Source organism: Miniopterus schreibersii (assembly GCF_964146895.1).
Source record: "Miniopterus schreibersii genome assembly, chromosome: X".
Lineage (NCBI taxonomy): Eukaryota > Metazoa > Chordata > Mammalia > Chiroptera > Miniopteridae > Miniopterus > Miniopterus schreibersii.
The window spans coordinates 104,700,961-104,722,327 of record NC_138104.1 but is presented as its reverse complement, the minus strand read 5'-3'; the positions used below and the strand labels follow the sequence as shown (position 1 = coordinate 104,722,327).

General features: G+C 50.4%; 1 protein-coding gene across 4 annotated transcripts in view; it reads left to right on the top strand.

The window, feature by feature from the left end:
- Positions 1–21,038, top strand: part of LOC308551468 (steryl-sulfatase-like) — an 82,786-nt gene extending 61,748 nt beyond the window's left edge. For all 4 annotated transcript variants that reach the window (XM_081126007.1, XM_081126009.1, XM_081126006.1 and 1 more), the window contains 3 exons: positions 5,198–5,357; positions 9,561–9,682; positions 18,487–21,038. In XM_081126007.1, coding sequence (XP_080982133.1) covers positions 5,198–5,357; positions 9,561–9,682; positions 18,487–18,863 — 659 coding nt within the window. In that variant the 3' untranslated portion in view covers positions 18,864–21,038. The remainder of the gene's footprint in view (positions 1–5,197; positions 5,358–9,560; positions 9,683–18,486) is intronic.
- The last annotated feature ends 329 nt before the right edge of the window (positions 21,039–21,367 follow it).

Below are 21,367 nucleotides of genomic sequence, written 5' to 3'. Positions count from 1 at the left end.
ACTTTCCTGGTTCATGCAAACACAGAGGAATCGCACCATTTAAACTCCCTGATCCAAAGAACACTCTTTTCTGAACAATAATCGTTTCTACTCCATCAGAACCCCTCCCAGAGCTCTTTCCTGTTTGAACTGGGTGATTCCACGCTACTCCCCTGGCAAATCTGTTTCACTAATGAAATCTATGGGCTAATTTGATGGAATGGCCTCGATAAAACCATCCTTCCGCGGAATCCAACAGGCTATTCTCTCTTTTTTTTTAATCATAGGAACATTAGATCAGGACTGTAGTGTGCATCTAAAAAATAATAATTTTTAATATGTTTTTATTGATTTCAGGGAGAGGAAGAGAGAGGGAGAGAGAGAGATAGAAACATCGATGATGAGAGAGTCATTGATCGGCTGCCTCCTACACCCCCACACTGGGCATGGAGCCCTCAACCCAGGCATGTGCCTTGACCAGAAATCGAACTGGAGACCTCCTGGTTCCTAGGTTGATGCTCAACCACTTTTCACACCCACTGGCCAGGCTAATCCATAATTCCATTTAAGAATTAAAGAATAATTATCTCCATTAGAGTTTCTAGTTTATTTGACAGCATCTCCATTCTGAGTGGTTAGGAATTTCATCAGGGTGAGTAAATGAAAACAACAAAACAGCTCAGAGCCTGGCCGGTGTGGCTTAGTGGTTCAGCATCGTCCTATGATTCTGGAGATCATGGTTCGATTCCTGGTCAGGGCACATGCCCAGGTTGCGGGCTCGATCCCCAGTCGGGGGCATGCAGGAGGCAGCTGATCAATGACTCTCTCATCATCGATGTTTCTCTCTCTCCCCCTCTCCCTTCCTCTCTCTGAAATCAATAAAGATACATTAAAAAAAAAAAAAAAGCTCAGACCATTATCGGAGTCTGTGAGCACATTATCAGAGTCTGTGAGCACATGCTTTAAGACATAATTTGTAACTAAATACGTAAACGAAAACAATACTTGAGCTTGACGGATTGGGGTCTGGAAACTGCAAACCCATTGGTGTAGGCAGTTGATTGGATATTGGATGGATATGGTCAACCCATTGGTGTAGGCAGTTGATTGAATATTGGATGGATATGGTCAACCCATTGGTGTAGGAAGTTGATTGGATATTGGATGGAAATGGCCAACCCATTGGTGTAGGCAGTTGATTGAATATTGGATGGATATGGTCAACCCCTTGGTGTAGGCAGTTGATTGGATATTGAATGGATATGGTCAACCCCTTGGTGTAGGCCGTTGATTGGATATTGGATGGATGTGGTCAACCCACTGGTGTAGGCTGTTGATTGGATATTGGATGGATATGGTCAACCCCTTGGTGTAGGAAGTTGATTGGATATTGGATGGAAATGGCCAACCCATTGGTGTAGGCAGTTGATTGAATATTGGATGGATATGGTCAACCCATTGGTGTAGGAAGTTGATTGGATATTGGATGGAAATGGCCAACCCATTGGTGTAGGCAGTTGATTGAATATTGGATGGATATGGTCAACCCCTTGGTGTAGGCAGTTGATTGGATATTGGATGGATATGGTCAACCCCTTGGTGTAGGCCGTTGATTGGATATTGGATGGATGTGGTCAACCCATTGGTGTAGGCTGTTGATTGGATATTGGATGGATGTGGTCAACCCACTGGTGTAGGCTGTTGATTGGATATTGGATGGATGTGGTCAACCCACTGGTGTAGGCTGTTGATTGGATATTGGATGGATGTGGTCAACCCATTGGTGTAGGCTGTTGATTGGATATTGGATGGATATGGTCAACCCCTTGGTGTAGGCTGTTGATTGGATATTGGATGGATATGGTCAACCCACTGGTGTAGGCTGTTGATTGGATATTGGATGGATGTGGTCAACCCACTGGTGTAGGCAGTTGATTGGATATTGGATGGATGTGGTCAACCCCTTGGTGTAGGCTGTTGATTGGATATTGGATGGATATGGTCAACCCCTTGGTGTAGGCAGTTGATTGGATATTGGATGGATGTGGTCAACCCATTGGTGTAGGCTGTTGATTGGATATTGGATGGATATGGTCAACCCATTGGTGTAGGCTGTTGATTGGATATTGGATGGATATGGTCAACCCATTGGTGTAGGCTGTTGATTGGATATTGGATGGATAAGGTCAACCCATTGGTGTAGGCTGTTGATTGGATATTGGATGGATATGGTCAACCCATTGGTGTAGGCTGTTGATTGGATATTGGATGGATATGGTCAACCCATTGGTGTAGGCTGTTGATTGGATATTGGATGGATAAGGTCAACCCATTGGTGTAGGCTGTTGATTGGATATTGGATGGATGTGGTCAACCCATTGGTGTAGGCTGTTGATTGGATATTGGATGGATGTGGTCAACCCATTGGTGTAGGCTGTTGATTGGATATTGGATGGATGTGGTCAACCCCTTGGTGTAGGCTGTTGATTGGATATTGGATGGATATGGTCAACCCATTGGTGTAGGCTGTTGATTGGATATTGGATGGATAAGGTCAACCCATTGGTGTAGGCTGTTGATTGGATATTGGATGGATGTGGTCAACCCATTGGTGTAGGCTGTTGATTGGATATTGGATGGATGTGGTCAACCCCTTGGTGTAGGCAGTTGATTGGATATTGGATGGATGTGGTCAACCCATTGGTGTAGGCTGTTGATTGGATATTGGATGGATATGGTCAACCCATTGGTGTAGGCTGTTGATTGGATATTGGATGGATAAGGTCAACCCATTGGTGTAGGCTGTTGATTGGATATTGGATGGATGTGGTCAACCCATTGGTGTAGGCTGTTGATTGGATATTGGATGGATGTGGTCAACCCCTTGGTGTAGGCTGTTGATTGGATATTGGATGGATATGGTAAACCCACTGGTATTGGCAGTTGACTGGATATTGGTTTCAGAGGAAGGGAGACGTCAAAGGTGCCTCTCATGTTCCTGGATTGTGCGATCAGGTAGGTGGAAGGTGATGACCGAACTCGGGAGGTGTGGGGAGAGTCACTGGGTAAACCGGAAGGAACTGAGGCGGCAGAGACGGGGAGGGGAGGCGGGTGAGGCGAAACCAAAGGTGCTAACCGGCAAGATGAGGCCCCCGAGGGTCCGTCTGTCCGCCGCACGTGTGATGCTCATGAGCACCTTTCGGTGGAGACGTAGGCGCAGAGGCCCTACGTCTCTTAATCCACTTAAACTTTAACAGCAAGACCGGGGAGATGCAAAGATAATTGAGAAGGTGAAATTCCTGAGAGGGTTTGATTTAGAAGGAGCAGGTAGATGTATTTTTTGGTTTTTGTTTTTTGTTAATTCTCTTCGGAGGATATTTATTCCATTGAGGTTTTTTTAGGGAGGCAAGGAAGGAGGGAAAGAGAGAGAGAGACACATCCATTGGTCGCCTCCCGCATGCACCCCGACCAGGGCCGGGGATGGACCCTGCAACCCAGGTATGTGTGCTGTTGACTGGGAATCCGACCCGGGAGCCTTGGGGCTGCAGACCGACGCTCTCACGACTGAGCCACACCCGCCAGGCCTCGCTCTTTATTCTCACCTTGACAATAGGCTGATAGAACTTGAATAATCTTGTCTCCTATCGGTAATTTGTCCGGTTTAGTCCCTGAAATCAATAAATCAAGAAAAATAAAATACGGCATCTTGGGTGAGAAAGCGTTTAGTGGAAACAATGCTTCTCCCTGGGGTCTTTGCAGTTTGCGGTAATCCACGGGGGTCGATGTTACCTGGACAGAAAGACACCCAACAGCAGAAATAGGAAAAGGAGGCTGTTTCCTAAACCTCGGTGCCCAGATGCGGCGTAAGAATGGGGGCCAGCATGGGCTCTTGCCGTTAAAAGGGATTTCACCTGCTGGGTGCCGGCATTGGAGGGCGCAGAAATAGAAGCCGGGTTTGGAAACAGATGTTGCTAAATTCTCAGAGTAAATGGTAGAGGAGATTTCTGTGCCTGCGCCAGGGAGACGGAGGAGCTCGGCCATCATCTCTCTGACATCCCGTCACGGCAAACTGCCGTCAAGATGGGAAAAGTGAGACTCTGACGATTGCCGAGCCAAATTTTTAAATTTAGACGATGCTTTTCTTCTCCGCTCATACATTTTCAGGGGGAGGGAAACCAGCCAGATTCCTTAATGTGGTTTTTTTGTGTGTCCTCCGTGGAACCCCACCTCCGTTCCCTAGTTAATTTCCCCTGAGCACCTGGTGCTCAGGGCAGGTGTTTGCAGGTAGCGGGCATCACCTGGGCTCTTGGCCGCCCCGCCCCCCCATCAGTTACCTGTGGGTACCCCTGAGCCTTGCCATTTCTGCAGGGCGAGATCCTTGCTCATATGTCGTTCTGCGCCCCGAGGGGTTCGAGAGTCCGGAAAGTCCCATGGTTAGGTGCCCAGATTCCGCATCTGTACCTGATCCTGTCCCATTCTTGCTCTGTTCCTGCAAAAGCAGTTCTGCGCCTTGTTTCATGCGTTGCAATGAAAAAAAAGGAGACGTCAGGGGGTCCCGTGAAATCCACGGGGGACAGATGAGGGAGGCGGGAGGAAGCAACGCGGGGAAACCTCTGGGGTTGGGTAGAAAGTGAAATGATGGACACACGTCTTTTACTCAGGCAGGTGCACATTGGTTAACAGTCAACAATTAACTCGATGACAGTGAGGGGACCTGTGGTCTCTGCAGAGGGGAGCCTGGGCCCTGAGGGGTCCGGAAAAAGGGAAATTACTCTGACATCCCAACGATACGTGATCGTAGATGCAAAAAGACAATAGACAGGCTCAGTTCCGGTAAAGATGGACCTTTGTCAGGGGAGATACCAGGCGAGGCGAGATACCAGTTTACGACCCTCCATAAACTGCTTTTTAGTTAGAAAGTTTTCATTTCAGACCATCCCGGGTGGTTCCTTTAGGCCTCTGAGTTTGCAAGGCCGCCCGCAGGCCTCCCCGGGCCCGTCCGGTGAGCGCGGGGCCCCTTTGCACCCACACTATTGCTGTTCCTACAACGTTTTCCATATCCTCACGAAATTCTAGTTGCGTCCATGCCACAGCAGCACCGGGGTCTCCCGGGCTGGCCGCCCCGCGTTGGACGTTGAGGAATTCGTCGAGGGGGAGCCCTCGGTGAGCACTGCGAACACTCACGTCCCCCTGTTGACTCCCCCGTTTTCCGTTTCAGGGGGGAAAGGCAACAACTGGGAAGGAGGCATCCGGGTGCCGGGCCTCCTCCGCTGGCCGGGCGTGATACCGGCCGGGCTGGAGATCCACGAGCCGACCAGCAACATGGACATCTTCCCCACGGTGGCCAAGCTGGCCGGATCCCCGCTGCCCGAGGACAGGTATGGTGACCGAGAGACGCGCGGAGGGGGGGGCGTGTGGCTCAGAGCTCACGGCGGGGGGCGTCCTGTGTCGCCTGCGTGTCTGTCACCGTGGCTGGTGCGGCCCAGCGCTTAGAGCGTGGGCCTCGCAGCAAAGGGTCACGGGTTCGATTCCCGGTCAGGGGCAGGGACGTGGGTGGCAGGTCCGCTGGCTGCCTGTCTCCGATTGGGGGGTGTGCACAGGGTGTCTCTCACGTCGAGGCTTTCCCAGCACGACTCATCATCCGCCTGTAGTTACGGGCGGGCCCACCGGCGTGAAAACCCCTCCGTGGATCCCAGCGGGAAACCAGCTCCCCGGCGTGGAGCATGGTGTTTAACTGCCTTCCGCTCCCCGCCTCCTGCGGCTCCTGGGTTTCCCGTCTGTGCCCCAAAGCGGGGCTGGGACAAGGCCCCGGGAACCTCCCGCACCTCGGCGCGGGGCCCACTCGATCCCCAATGTAGGATCCAGGAGATCAGGGTTCGAGTCTCGGTCAGGGCCCAGGCCCGGATTGCGGGCTCGATCCCCAGTCGGGGGCCTGCGGGAGGCAGCCGATCGATGACTCTCATCATGGACGTTTCTCTCTCTCTCTCTCTCCCTCTCTCTGAAATCAACAAAAAATATATTTAAAAAATTAAAAAAACACAAGAGCACCCAAGCACACACTTTCCATGGGGTGCCAGAGTGATGACCTCAGCACGGGCCACGTAGCCGCTTGGAGTCCACCGCAGGCTCCAGAACGTCTCAGGCCATTTTGCATTATTACTGAGAAAACGGTTTTGACCTTGTCGACCTCCTGCGAGGGTCCCGGGGCTCCCGGTGGGTCTCCGGGCCCCACGTGGGGAGCAGGTGGTGCTGTGGGTAAGAGCAGACACCCTGCCCGGCCGGGCGTGGCTCAGCGGTTGAGCGTCGACCTGGGATCCAGGCGATCGGGGTTCGATTCCCGGTCAGGGCACACGCCCGGGTGGTGGGCTCGATCAATGACTCTCTCATCATTGATGTTTCTCTCTCCCTCTCTCTCTCTCTCCTTTCCTCTCTCTGAAATCAATAAAGATATATTTTTTTAAAAAAAGAGCAGAGACCCTGCAGCCACCTGCTTGGGTCCATATGGAGGCCTCCCTGCCGGGGAAGTGTTGGGCTGAGTGGGCCGGGCTGGGTTCCCCGTCAGGGGTGGGTGGGAGGGTCCCAGGCCTCAGAGCACGTGAAGTGCAGCAAGGACGCCTGCGTATTGGCCGTTTCTGCTCCGCCCCGGCGCTGAGAGCTGAGACGCCCACGTGCAGGATTCATCCGGGATCACGGCCTCGCAGAGACACGAGGGCCGAAGGGGACTCTTGAGATCCGCCACAGCCAGACTCCACTTTCTCTGCCCTAGTGACCGGCAGAAACGTTGGCCGCGGAAACTCGTACCTGTATTTCTCGGAAGCCAAAAGTCTCCCTCCCCATCTCGTCTTCCCGGGGGGCCGTTGTTCTTACCCTTGGGGTCGATCTCCACACACTTTCTCGAATGACTCACCCAGGGCTCGGGTGATTCCATCAAGTGCACGTTTCTCTCCTGGCTCGTGATATTAAAAAAAGATCACGACTCTTTTCTTTTAGAGAGGCGTTCTACATGCCCACGTTTAAAAAAATAAAATAAAATGTTTTTATTGATTTTTAGAGAGAGAGGAACGGAGAGGGAGAGAGAGAGAAACATCGATGGGAGAGACGGACATTGATGGGTTGCCTCCCGCATGTACCCCAGGCCCCAAAACCTCGTCTTCGGTGCCCCGCCAAACCTTTCCCTTCTTCTGGGACCCCCCCAAATCGTTCTCAGGCTGGCCGGGCAAAGGCAGGGGGGACGGACATCCCAGGTGGACGGTTCACTGGCTGCGAGGGAGACGGTGCACTCATATCAGTCCCGCAACCTAAGGAGAGTCCCCAAAACGTATTCTTTGCAATTACACGAAGCTCCCCTCCCCCCCAGGCTATCGAATCCAACCTGAAATTTGGAAACGACACTCCTTGCCAACAAATCATCAATATCGCTATCGTGGTCATGAGTCAGTATATGTTTTATTTTCCAAATTAAACAGAACCTCGGAGGAACTGGTTTCACAGGATGTGGCAGACACCGGGGAACAGCTCATCCGATCTTGCCGCAAACCCGGCGTGAAAGCTTGAATTGGTTTACAGAAAAGACCAGTTAGCTCACTCCCTTAAAAAACAGTGACGCTTTGGGTCAGTTTGCAGGAGCCCAGACCCCTCTTCTGCAGATCGGGATGTGGTACAACTGTTTCCATCCCGTTTCTGGTTATTGCCACCGTGAAATGGCGATTGGCACGCGGGGTTGCAAACGAGTCGAGTATTTTGGGTGCTGGGCACCTTTTAAAAGCCTGGCTCCCGAGGGTCACTTTCAATCTTTCATGGCAGCAATGAGCCTCTTCTTGACAGCCCATATTTCTCAGCTCGGTTCCACGGTGCCTGCCCAAAGCGGCGTGATTTATGGCCCGCTTCTAGGAAACCGCGCGGGAGGTGGGATACACGGGGAAAAAAGGGAGATCTGTCTCTCAGCTAGAAGAAAACGGAGTTTGAAGAATAGACTTTGCCGCGCTCCACTTTTTAAAAATCTTACATGTTTTGCTTTTATGTAAGAAAAACATTGCGTGAGGCTTGGAGTCTTTTTTTTTTTTTTTTTTTTTTAATGAAATCCCCGTTTATAGTATCAGAAGCCAGCTCCGTTTTCTAGAAGTCATCTTAGGAAAGCGGTTCTGCATCCTGTGTTTTTTAATTTTATTTTTCATTTGCAGTTTACATTTGCTATTATTTTATATTAATTTCACGTGTACAGTGGTTAGGCAGGCCTATACACTACAGGGTAATCCCCCCGATATTTCCTATGCACTACAGGGTAGTCCCCCCGATATTTCCTATGCACTACAGGGTAGTCCCCCTGATATTTCCTATACACTACAGGGTAGTCCCCCCGATATTTCCTATACACTACAGGGTAGTCCCCCCGGTATTTCCTATACACTACAAGATAATCCCCCTGATATTTGCAGTACTCACCTGACACCATACATAGTATGACAATATTATTGACCATTTCCCCTGTTTTGCATTTTATATCCCGGTGACTGTTCTGTAACCACCAATCTGCCCTTCTCAATCCCTTCCCCTTTTTCCACCCAGCTCCCCAGCCCCTGCCCCTCCGGCAACCATCAGACCCTTCTCTGTATCTGTGAGTCTCTTTCTGTGTTGCTTATTGTGTTTTTTAGATTCCACATATCAGTGAAATCATGCGTCTTTCTCTAATTGATTTGGTTCACTTAGCACAATACCCTCCAGGTCCATCGCTGTTGTTGCGATTGGTAAGAGTGTGTCCTTTTTCAGGGCTGCGTAGTATTCCACTGCGTAGATGTACCGCAGCCTTTTTATTCACTTGTCTCCTGACGGGCGCTTGGGTCGTTTGCAGATCTTAGCTATTGTCCATAACTGCTGTCAACATAGGGGTGCATAGATTCCTGCGTAAATGGAGACTTGTTCAAGAATTAACTGTATTTGTGTTGGGGGCCAATCCAGTCCCAGGGTGATTAACGTTGTTATTTAGAGATTGGCTCATGATGATTAAATAGGACTCTGTCCTATCCGGTTCTCCCCGTGCTCTGTCATCTCTCTTTAACTCAAACTGTCAGATATTCTAAATTTCAGTAGCCCTCTGGTTCACGAAGGGAGCTTTCTAATTGCTGAGGAAATGGGCCAAAAATAAGGGTTAGGAAAAGCAGACGAGGGGGCGCAGACACCCAATCAGCTGGGTTTCCGTCCCAGGGGCTCTCGCTCGTCACATTGACGGCGGTGGTCGGGGCGGTCACCTCTGGACAGAGACCATGCTCTGCGCCCCCAGTTCTCGTCTCGCTTGTAAGAATGAATTGAAACAAAAGAACAAACAACAGCAAAAGCTGGAGAAGATTTACTTGTAGGAGAGAAATACACTCAGTTAGAACCTGAGCGGGCAACTCAGCCGGCAGAGATGGAACCGAGTGCCCAGGTATTTGGGTGTTCGGAGGATTCGCACCGGTTCCTAGATCCCGACGATGCAGCCCTCTCACGCCCTCCTTTGTGGGGGGGATAACTCAGGGGTCTGGGCGTTTTAGCCCCAGGACGACATGGCCGCTCACGCCCTAATGCCCGCCTGGTCTATCCCGCAGGGTCATCGACGGGCGTGACCTGATGCCCCTGCTGCAAGGGAGAAGCCAGCGCTCGGATCACGAGTTTCTCTTCCATTACTGCAACTTCTACCTGAACGCCGTGCGCTGGCACCCCCGGAACAGTGAGTACACACCTTTCTGTGCAATCAGCGCCGTGCGAGCAGGTGAAATTCCAGGAGGGCGGACGGCTTGTCTTTAGGGGCTAGGAGACGGCTCAGGGCGTGATTGTGCTTTGCTTGAACGCTTTCTCTCCCTCCTCATATTCCTTCTGGCCCCACAGTTGTCCAGGTGGGACATCAGGAGGCCTTGGTGTTCACTCATGTGTATGCCAATGACAGCGCCCCCTGCAGGACAGGAAGCTCCAGGTGCTCAGCAGGGCACGTGGTCCCTCCCGTGATATTCAAGCGGCTGCTGTTTCCCCGCTTCCTCCTCGCTCTGGGCTTCAGCCCCTCTGCCCTGTGCATGGCTGACCGGTGCTTGTAGCTCCCTGGACCTGGGAGGACTGTCCTTCTGTCCTTTCCTGGGTGAGGCTTATCAGTCCCGGCAAAACCCCCTGAAGCGCCACGTCCTCCGTCTGCCCTCAGAGAGCTCTCCGCAGTCCTGTCGCTTTGCGCTGAATGGCATAAGATGCTCCCCCCGTTTCCTCTTCTGAACCTCAAAGGTGGCGGGTCGGGACTCTTCAATTCGCATTTTGTCAGGATCGTGTGGATTTCCTAGACTTTAGTCTTTAAGACCAAGTTCAAATGCTCGGATGTTGTCATATTTCCAAAACTGTGTTCTTCAAGGTGTGCTCGCTCTCAGCGCTGGCGTCGAATTTGGGTTTTCCGCCACCAGTCTTAGCATTGTATTCTAGCAAGCCTAAAGGTACAAATGGAACCAGGTGATAATCCCAAGTGTAGTGATAGGTGTCCAGTATTTTTTCATATATTTAAACTTAGAACCGTGATGATGATCATGTCACTGAGATGCCCGAGTCTGTGGAAATCGAACCACTGTTGAAACGACTTTCGTGTATCCTGGAGGCAGAAATCTAGGTTGGACATTCAAGTCACTCTTCAGAGGTTCAATAAATCTCCCCTTTTCTCTACTGTGTTTGGGGCTTCGGCTCCTGGAGGCTATACACTCCGAGGACATCCGGTAACCTCCCAAGAGATGGTTCATTCTCAAACTCAGAGTGAAGCTTAAAATTGGCTTTCAGCGCATCTCTCTCCATCCCTACTTACCCAGCCAATTTACCAAAGACTTCTCACTGAAAGAGCACCCGTTCATTTTTTTTTTTTAAATATGTTTTTATTGATTTCAGAGAGAGGAAGGGAGAGGGAGAGAGAGATAAAAACATCGATGATGAGAGAGAGTCATTGATCGGCTGCCTCTTGCACGCCCCCTACTGGGGGTGGAGCCCACAACCCAGACATATGCCTTGATTGTGACTCGAACTGTGATGGGTTGACACTCAACCACTGAGCGACTCTGGCCAGGCCCCTCTTCATTATTTTTAAAGTGGAAAATTGCAGCTTTTCCAGAAATCACACCAGCTTACCCATACAAAGTTTCTATTTTAAATGTAGGCAGCTGCCTTGCCTTGGGGTATTTTCTGGAAGCTGGATGGACAGCAACGGCCGTAGGATCTAGACTTGGAAGAATTGTATTTACCTGTGTCCTCCATGTGTCCATAATTTCAAACCGCCATAGGAGTCCTGGTTCATTTTTTTAGACAAACTGAAACATTTCAGTCTGAGCTAAAGGGGAACTACACTTCTACCCACTTTTGTTTACACGGAGCCTGTGAGAAATGTTACGAACTAAGTTTTTGTGCCGCTCTGGTGTTTAAAGAAGTTTGATAATCATGTGCTGAACTTTGCAAAATCACATTTAAAAAAAGCCACCTCCACCCAGTTCGAGGAGCTGGAAGGAACACATTTGATGAGGGGCTGGAGAAACAGATTATGTGGGGGAGGAAAAGGGAAACAGACAGGAAGAGACAGAAAATAGGCGTAAGTGCAAAAAACAAGACCCAGATTCTGATGGGCAGCTGGCTTTAGGATAAAATTTACTCCTTCCACAGACGTATCTTCATATGAAATTTCTTAAAACCTTCTGGCTCAAACCAGCCACAAGAGAGTAGGAATCATAGTACATCAATGCTGGGATCAGTTATCCAGCTAAAGGGTCTCGACAAATCATGATTTCATGAATCATCTCTTATTTACTTGTTGTTAGGGTTTGGCAGGGGATGCAGGCTGTGAAAGAATTTACAATTAAAAGATCAGATGCAGAGAGGAAGTTTATTTTACTTTCCCCCAGAAGGGAAAGGGCCGATGCATGTTAATCTACACAGGGCAAGAAACAAAGGGGGCTTCTCCTTTTAAGCAGAGGCTGTTGCTAGGTGACAAGGAAGTTGAAATTGAGCAGATACCAGGGGCTGTCTTGAAAAGTTACAGTTTGTTTGCTTTCCAGGAGACAGTCCAGCAGATGTCCTAGGGAGGTGTCTTAGCAGTATTTTTTCCAAGCCTGTAAAACAAGCTTAGAGCCAAAGTTATGAAGACTTCAAAAGAGGCTTGTTTGAAGGGGAGGGGGGAAGGGAACTTTCTACTAACTAGAAACTCCTTGGTGCCAATTGTCCCTGAGCTGTGGAAACAGCAGGGAGGAGGGGAATGCAACAATGTAGCCTTGAGAGTTGTGAAAACAGCAGCGATCTCGGGGAGGGTGCAACAATGTAGCCTTGAGATTAGCTAATCTCCTCTGCAGTTTGAACAGAGGGGCTCTTTGAATCAGAGGAACCAACAATCTTGGGGTTTAATTGACAAGTGCTTCGCATAAAATGTGGACGGCCGTAGCAAAGAAAGAGGCCTTTTTCCTGCCCTTACGCTTGTCAGGCTGTATCTGACACTCAGTAACCACGGTTGCTGTCTTGGCGACCACGCAAGGCTCTGTGGTTAGTTATCTAGTATTTCACCTTTTATTAATTCTATGAATATTCACTGAGCAACTACTATGTGCAACCCCTGTGCCGGAGTGGGCCAAGCAGAAGTTTTACTCACCTTCTAAAGAGGGAATCGAAAGTCCAACCTCCACGTTGACCTCTGGCTTGGGCAATGGTTGGTATAAGAGCAGCTGGGTTTCCACTCTGTTTATGCCTTAGACTGTTTGTGCCATGAGCTATGGAAAGAGCCAAGAACAGCAGAGATGGGTAAGGAAAGGGCAACCTTTGTTTTCAGGGTGTTACCTGTCAACTAGAGGACACACGTAAATGAGAGCTAGTTGGGTGAGTTGGCTGAGGTCACGTCAGGTCTACTTTGCTAGGAGATGGTCCGTAAGTCATCTCAGGTCTACTTTGCTAGGAGATGGTCCATAGGTCATCTCAGGTCTACTTTGCTAGGAGATGGTCCGTAATCACCAGGCTGCATGGTGGGACACTTTCCGTAATTGTTTGGGATGAGAAGGTTTCCATCTGACCTCAAAATACTTCATTAGAAAAGGAAACAGGGCCTGGCCGGCGTGGCTCAGTGGTTGAGCATCCACCTGTGAACCAGGAGTTTATGGTTCGATTCCCAGTCAGGGCACAAGCCTGCTTTTCGGGCTTAATCCCCAGTAGGGAGCGTGCAAGAGGCAGCTGATCAATGACTGTCTCTCTCATCATTGATGTTTCTCTCTCTCTCCGTCTCACTTCCTCTCCCTGAAGCCAATAAAAACATATTTAACATGAGGAAAGAGGAATTTAGCATCCAGATTTTGTAACAGGCAGCTGTGTGGTGGGGCCAGCTCCTGAATGGTCAGGAATCCGGCCAGCTAGTAAACCGTTGCTAACATGAAGTCCACACGCTGGGAGTTTTAACACCACAGCAATTGGCAGACACGGCAAATCCGGGCTCTGTGCCTCACCCCGGAGAGAGCTAGCTTTCCCGGTGCCAGTGAAACTGGAATTGACTGCAGATGTTTTTAAATTCCAATTACTGTTTGTCCAGACTGATTGGAGGCCTAAATATTACAACTCCAGACGTTTTAAATACTTATTTTTCAAAAACTTGTAGCTAGATTTCTGTCTTGACCTTTTAATAACATCAATCCCCTTTAATGTCTATGCACAATGACTCGTCTATAACTTAATAATTCTGTAATTATAATAATTCTATAATTCAGTTGTCTGAGCGAGTCGAATGGCATAATTTCGTTAGGATCTGATATCATCATTCCCGTTGCATTTGAACAGAATGGACAAAAGCATTATCATAGCACGGATCACTTTTCTTGCATTCAAATGGGGAGTTTTTAGTTGAAACTTACTATTCTGTGTATGTTGAAAATTTTGGCTTTAACGTGTGACTTTAATGTCTATGAATCAATGTTACAAAATAGAAACAGACTCGTAGAAAGAGAACAGACCAACAGCTGTCAGAGGGGAGGCAGGGTTGGGGCCTCGACTCTGCCAATTAAATCTCAAAAGTCGGTCACCTGTCCACACGTAGCTTCAGGGAGGCTGGGAGGTGGGGTCTTTAAGACGGGGGGGGGGGGGTGTTCAGCTAACACTCGGTGCCCATGAAAGGCTGAGACGACCGGTGCCAGTCTCTCCCACGGCTGGTCCTCCCACTCACAGACGGGGAGGCAGAGGTGTCGGAGGCCACGTAACACCCAACGGCAACGGGGTTGACGGCAAAGTTGGATTTGCAGCCAGCACTGTGCGTCTTCAGAGCTGGCCTCTCCATTGATTGGAGAGCCTTCAACAAGGCGATAAGTTGTTTCACTCACTGACCCAAAGACGATCCTTCCCCCTCGCTGTCTCTCTGGGCATCTCCGCACCTCCGTGGACTGTCTCCGGGGCACCCCCGGGGTCGCCCTGTTTCCTAAGGGTGGCCGTCCCTGGGGACGTCAGCTCTGGCCTCCTTCCAGCTGGTCCCCAGCCTCTCTGCTGAGGTCACATCCTCACACTAACCCCTTATGACTGCCCCCCCCATTGCTTTTCAGAGAGAGCGGAAGGGGGGAGGGAGAGAGAGAAACACCGACGTGAGAGAGACACATCCGTTGGCTGCCCCCTGCACCCACCCAGACCGGGGGCGGGGAGCGAACCTGCCATCCAGGTACGTGCCCTAGACTGGGAGCCGGACCCGCAGCCCTTCGGTGCGCAGGCCGATGCTCCAGCCGCTTGGCCACACTGGCCGGGGCGACTGCCCATTTTTTTATGCCGAGAGACCCCGAGATAAATGTGTTCGGAGCCTCTGCCTTCCTTGCTCGTTTCTCGGCCATCACCAGGTGCCCCCGGCAGCGTATCCATCTGTCGTTGCCAGGTGCCTGCTGGAGCCCGCGCTGGACACTGAATGACTGGAGGCGGACACGCCGGAGGAGGGGCGACGGGATGCAGGAGGCCCCGTCTGTCCTGTCTGTCTGCCCCTTCCGGCTCACCGCCTCCTCTCATTCATTTATTCGTTTACCCACAACCCTTTCATGGGCCGCCCCTTCTGCGTAAAGCACTAGGAACCGCTGACTTAAGGCCCGTGGGAGATCCAGTCCTTGCCTCCTGAGGGCCCCTGATGTAGCGCGTGAAACAGTCTCCAGACGGCCACAGGCCTTGAGGGCTGATCGCCGGGTGCAGACTGGTGACAGCGTCCGGCTGGGGATGGTCAGGCTCCCAGGGGGAGGGACCATCGCAGGGCTGGCAGGATGGGTGGGGCTGGGATATGCAAAGATGGGAAGGGGGGGCGTGTAGCGTGCATTGCGCACCTGCCCCATGCCAGGTTATGCGTTTTCATTCCCTAACATCAAAGGCAAGGGGCCTGGGGTCCGCAGAGCCCCGGGGTCGCGCGCCTGCCGAGTTAGAAGATGCGGTGCCCTGGGCGGCTCCAGGCCGGGCTCCTCCCCGAGGTCTTTGGGTCCAAGGAAAGAACGGGGGTACTTTTGTCAGGTGGCTGCCTGAGGATTAGGGACCCCGTAGAGGGATGTTTGAGGTGGGGCCTGGAAGCAGGGAGGTGCCCGTGGGCTTGGGGGCCATGGGGTGGATTCACGGGGGAGCACGTGAAGTCAGCGTGACCGAGGGACAAGCCTAGGGCGCCGTGGGCGCGGTCCCTCGCAAAGGAGGAACAGACCGTATTTCAAAGGATTCTTAAAGAATTTCAAGACAGCGCCGGGCACCGTCGCGGGCAGTGCTGCCAGGACCGACCCCGGAATGTCTGCGCAAAGCCTCCGCCATCTACAGAGGGGCCCCCGAAACACCATATACGCACAGCTTGAATGATGATCGTGTTTATTAACATAAGGTTCATTTTCAACATTTACAAGAATCTACAGAAATGAATAATTTTTTTTTTTTTTTTTTATCAACGCCTGTTTTTAAAACGCACGACCGTCCTGGTCCGGGCCCTGCTGATACCACGAAGCAAGGGAATCGCCAACATCAAGATCATTCCGTGCGGAACTCGTGCGCCCTCAATAGGCCCACTGTTGCCGCATTTGTCCCGTAAACTATCTTTTGTTTGCCCCCATTTAAAAAAAAAAAGTCCAGTGAAGACTTTAGGATAAATGTTGCTTGTTCAAAGCTTAGTCTGGCTTCACCCATCATTTCATTTTAAACCTGAAAAGGAGTGAAAATTAAGTGACTGATCAGCTGTTAACGTGTGTGTAGATTTTGGGGTTTTTTTTGGACACGCTGTACACACGGAGTCCTTCGAGCATCCAAAATAAATCTTGCCAAGCCTGGCAGTTGAACAACACTTATTCAGGGAAATGGAAATCTGAGTGATAAATTAAGAGCCACTGTGCTGAAGCCATTTAAATTTCGTTAACATATTTTTAAAGAAACCTTAGTGGCGGAAAAAGTATCTTAAGACGTGCTGCAGGAGCGTGGATTTAAGGGCAGATGGAAGCCAAGGTGTTTTTCGTTCAAATTGACTGAAGATTTATATTCACAGCGAACTCCTATGTGGTCTCACTGGGCGCCCCCGGCACCGGCCTGAGAGGGCAACTGCAGTTAAAGCAAATCCCACCGAACAGGCCACCAAGACATGACACAAAAATGACGCCGGCCCGTGCCTCAGACCCCCAGCAACACCAACATGACGTAAAACGCTGTGTGTTGGTTTTTAAAAATGTCTTTCTTGATTTCAGAGAGAGGAAGGGAGAGGGAGAGAGAAAGAGAAATGTCCATGATGGGAGAGTCATGGATCGGCCGCCTCCTGCTCGCCCCCTACTGGGGATCCAGCCCACAACCCGGGCATGTGCCCCGACCGGGATTCTAACCAGCGACCTCCAGGTGCAGGGATGGTGCTCAACCTATTGAGCCACAGCAGCCAGGGCTGTGAGATTGCTGTTGATGGCTGTGTGTGCATATGTGTCTGTGCATATGTGTGTGTGCATGGGGTGGAGTGTGTGTGTGCATGTCTGTGCGCATGTGTGTGCATGTGTGCGTGCCTGTGTGCATGCATATGCACGTGTGTGCTTATGTGTGCATGTGTGTGTATGTGTGTGTATGTGTGTGCATGTGTGTGCATATGTGGGGGTGGAGTGTGTGCACGTGCGTGCACATGCATGTGTGCGCATGTGTGCATGCATATGCATCTGTGTGCTTATGTGTGCATGTGCGTGCATGTGTATGCATGTGTGTGTGCGTGTGTGTGTGTGCATGTGTGTGCATGCATGTGGCGGGCTGCATGTGTGCACCTGTGTGTGTGCATCTGCAGCGTTACGTGTTAGAGGCAAGCCTACCTACTCGTCCCATGTCATTTTAGGTGGAGACTCAGGCTGTAAGTTTAAAATGTGGGCGTTGGCGTGCAGGAGGCAGCAGAGCTGGGAGCTCCTAACCTGTTACTCACTATAGAGTGTTCTCCCCCCCAAAAAATGTATATGCACGTTACATATACATAGCTCATAGCTCAATTGATGTGTCTTTCTTTCCATATTTAACCCCTTGGATTTAGTAATTATTCAAAGCGTGTGTACATTTTTGGGGGGACACCTTGTTTATCAAGCGTCCGCTCAACACTTCTGAGCGGGGAAGTTTACGAGGCTAAAAGGACAGTCCTGTTTGAGTTCTACAAAGAATCTAACCGGCTTTATCTCCGCTTCCCCGGGCAGCATCAACTAATTATTTAGAGATTGGGGGGACGTAAGTAGGGAGCGTGGGGGAGTGAATGCAAATAAGGGCTTCGGAAGAAGGAAGAAAGGCCGTGCTCATCGGGAGTCTCAGTGTGCGCCGCGGAGTCGATGGCTGTGTCGGCTGCATCGGTGTCTGTGCCAGTTGAACAGGAATGTAGTTTGGATTCTTTCTTTTTTCCAGCTCGCTTTTAATTTTTTTTTCCAATTAGTTTGCACCCGATATTATTTTACATTCGTTCCAGATGCACAGCCTCACGGCAGGAAAATCATATACCCTGCAGAGTGTGGCCCCCGCTATTGGCAGTGCCCGCCGGGCGCCGTCCACAGGGATCACAGTATTATTGCCCGTGTTCCCTGTGCTGTGCTTTACAGCCCCGTGACTGTCCCGTAACCACCAGCCCCCCTTCCGCTTTTCTAGCAAGTCCCTAAAGATCCCTCCCCTCTGGCAACTGTGAGTCCGTCCCCTGTGTCTGTGCGTCCGTTCCTGCTGTGTTTTGTGCCCTGCGTTCCACCTAGGAGTGAAATCATAGGGTATTTGTCTTTCTCTGTCTGACGTATTTCACTGAGCACTATACCCCCTGGGCCCAGCCGGGCTGTCGCAAATGGTAAGATTTAGTGCATTTTTTAGGGCCGAGGAATATTCCATTGTGTATACGCACCACCGACCGTCCCCTCGCCGACGGATGGGCACGGGGTTCTTTCTCTCTAAGGCTCTTTCTTCCTTTTGAGCCTTCTGAGTGTTCACTCGGAAGGACCAGCCGCGCGATTTCCGTGCATGTTCTGGTTGGTGGCGGCTCTCCTGACGCCCTCCCCGTGACGCCCCCTCTGTCTCTGTCCACCGCAGGCACCTCCGTCTGGAAAGCTTTCCTCTTCACGCCCAACTTCACGCCCGAGGGCGCCAACGGCTGCTTCCCCACCCACGTGTGTTTCTGCCACGGGCACTTTGTCACCCGCCACCACCCGCCCTTGCTCTTCGATCTCTCCAAGGACCCCCGGGAGAGGAGCCCGGTGACGCCAAACACCGAGCCCCGGTACTGGGAAATCCTGGGGGCCATGCAGGAGGCGGCGGAGAGCCACACCCGCACCGTGCACAACGTCCCCAACCAGCTGTCCTTCGGGAACATCCTCTGGAAACCGTGGCTGCAGATGTGCTGTTCTTTGTCCCCCGGCCTGTCTTGCCAGTGTCCCCACGGGGAGCAAGGCAGGGGAAGGAGCCCTTAGCTGTTGTGTTTCGGGGGGACGCACTGCGCCCAGGCCACCTCCTCCGTGACAAGGGCACGGGGAGGGGGGTGTCACTGCGCAAACCAGTGTGGCCAGCGCCTCAGACTGGGATCCACTCTGCATCTGGTCACCCGAAGGCCCCATCAAGAGCCTCAGGGTGACCCCGTGGGAAAATAATTCAGGTTAACAGTGCACAGAGGGACAATGTTAGACGGGTGCCTGCCTCCCGTGTTCGAAGCATGTGCGTTCACAAACACGCATGGGGTGATGAGAAGGAGTGGGTCCAACCCCAGGGCGCACAGATGCCAGGATAGGGTGGAAAGAAACCTGCCCTCCTGCAAATGTGTGTGAGCAACCGCGCAAGGTGTCCGGTATCCCGCAGTCTGATACGACGCCACGTGCGAGACTCAGCCGTGGCGCCGGTGACGTTCAGAATAGTTTAGAAAGCGTGCAGCGCATTTTAACCCACGCAACTCGTTAGTGACTAAGACCATACGCTTGGCCAATTATAGACGCTGGTAGGTTCCCATTTAGTGATCGGAAGGCAGTTACGATCAGTATTATTTCTAAATATTATTCCAAATGTATGTATTTATATAGGCACGGCTTATTTCTTTATTGCTCAAGACGGCGAAGGTATTTAAGATATGGAACTGGGCGGTTATCCCGATTGCACTAAAAGCCGTAGATTTCCACAGGGAGAGTTGTACTTTTCATGGGGAATCGTTGCGGGAATTGCTGAAAATCCGTCATCCGACCCCGGTAGCAAATGTTCTTGTTGCCGATGCACTGATAGGCCCCTAACACGTTAGATGATTGCTGATCCTATCGCACAACAGCTCTCGAGAGCCGCTCTCACGAACTTTATTTTTTTTAGATGATCGTGTCCGGTCAAAATCTAAGATACTCGGTGCAAAGGGACTTTTAGACACTTTGTGACGTGGGAATGTATGTTGCAGGATTAAATAACTTGAAGAATGTAGTTACATTGCGTAAACATGTATTGATGTGTAGGATTCATTGTATCATCTGTACAATGTTGCCAGACTATGAAGGATACATATACCTTTAAAGGTAACAAGCTTTCAAAATGTATCGCCTCAAAATAAGTTCGATCACTATTCTGTTTCAAAGGATTCAAAAATCAGGTTTATTCTCCATGGCTACTTACCGTCTGGAAGTTTTGCTTGGAATGTACAACAAGAAAATTGAATTTTTTTTTTTTTTTTCTCAAGAGAGACCTAACCTTTCTTTCTTTAAAAAAAAAAAAATTATTGAATTTATCGGGGTGACATTGGTTAATAAAATTATACAGGTTTCAGGGGTATAATTCTATAATCCATCATCTGTATATTGTATTGTGTGTTCACCCCCCCCCAAATCAAGCCTCCTTCCAGCACCATTTACCCCCCTGTACCCCCTTCTACCTCCACACACCCCTCTTCCCCTCTGGCCATCACCATGCTATTGTCTGTGTCTGAGTTTTTTTTGTTTGTTTTTTTGGTTTATGTTTTGCTGAAGACCTAGTTTCAGCTGCTTGCTTTCAAAGCATCTCTTGGTATTAACTCTTGTGTTATATACCCAAATCCTGGAGGTTTTGGAAGCTTCAAACACATGTTTTTTTGTGTGTGTGTTTTTTAAAATACATTTTTATTGATTTCAGAAAGAGGAAGGGAGAGGGAGAGAGAGAAACATCCATGAGGAGAGTCATTGATCGGCTGCCTCCTGCTCGCCCCCTGCTGGGGATCGAGCCCACAACCCGGGCATGTGCCCTGACCAGGAATCGAACCAGCGACCTCCTGGATCCTGGGTCGATGCTCAACCGCTGAGCCACTCCTGCTGGGCAGAACACTTTTTTTTTTTTTTTTTTTAAAAAAAACACTTTATATTCCTAGCATTTCAACAGCAACATAAAGACAGGTATTATTTTGCAAGGTGAGGAACACTGCATGCAGAGCAAACTTGCACTCTTCCGATGGAGGTGATGAAAGATTCCGGAAACGGACCTGAGATCGCCCTGAGGGAGACACGGGGAAGAGAGGAGAGAAGACGGGGAGCATATTTGGTCTGTGTCTGGGGAGAGCTACGCATCCCATGAGCTCATCCGGGTTAAGGTTTCTGACAACCTTGTTGTAACGGAAGCGAGAAGTTAAAATAAAATTCTCCTTGGCGCCAAAGAACGCTGTGTTCCGGGTCCTGATTTCTCCACCGTGACTCAGTTCAGCACGTGCGTGGGTGTGTCTCCTGCATTACGCGATGGGGGATTCTCGTTCCAGTTCCACGGATATTTACTGAGTTCTAAGGCTCAAGGGCTGGGGAGAGATGTGCGGAGATGGGGAAGCATAAGGCAGCCCCTGACCTCCATGATTAGAGGGCCTGGCGAGGCCCAATTACCCGTCAGGCACCCTGCATTCTGCCTTTTCTAGGGCTCACTAAAAATGTCTTTTTTTTTCAAAAAAAATTTCACTAAGCCCCATCACCCCCTTCCAGCTTGGCAACCATCA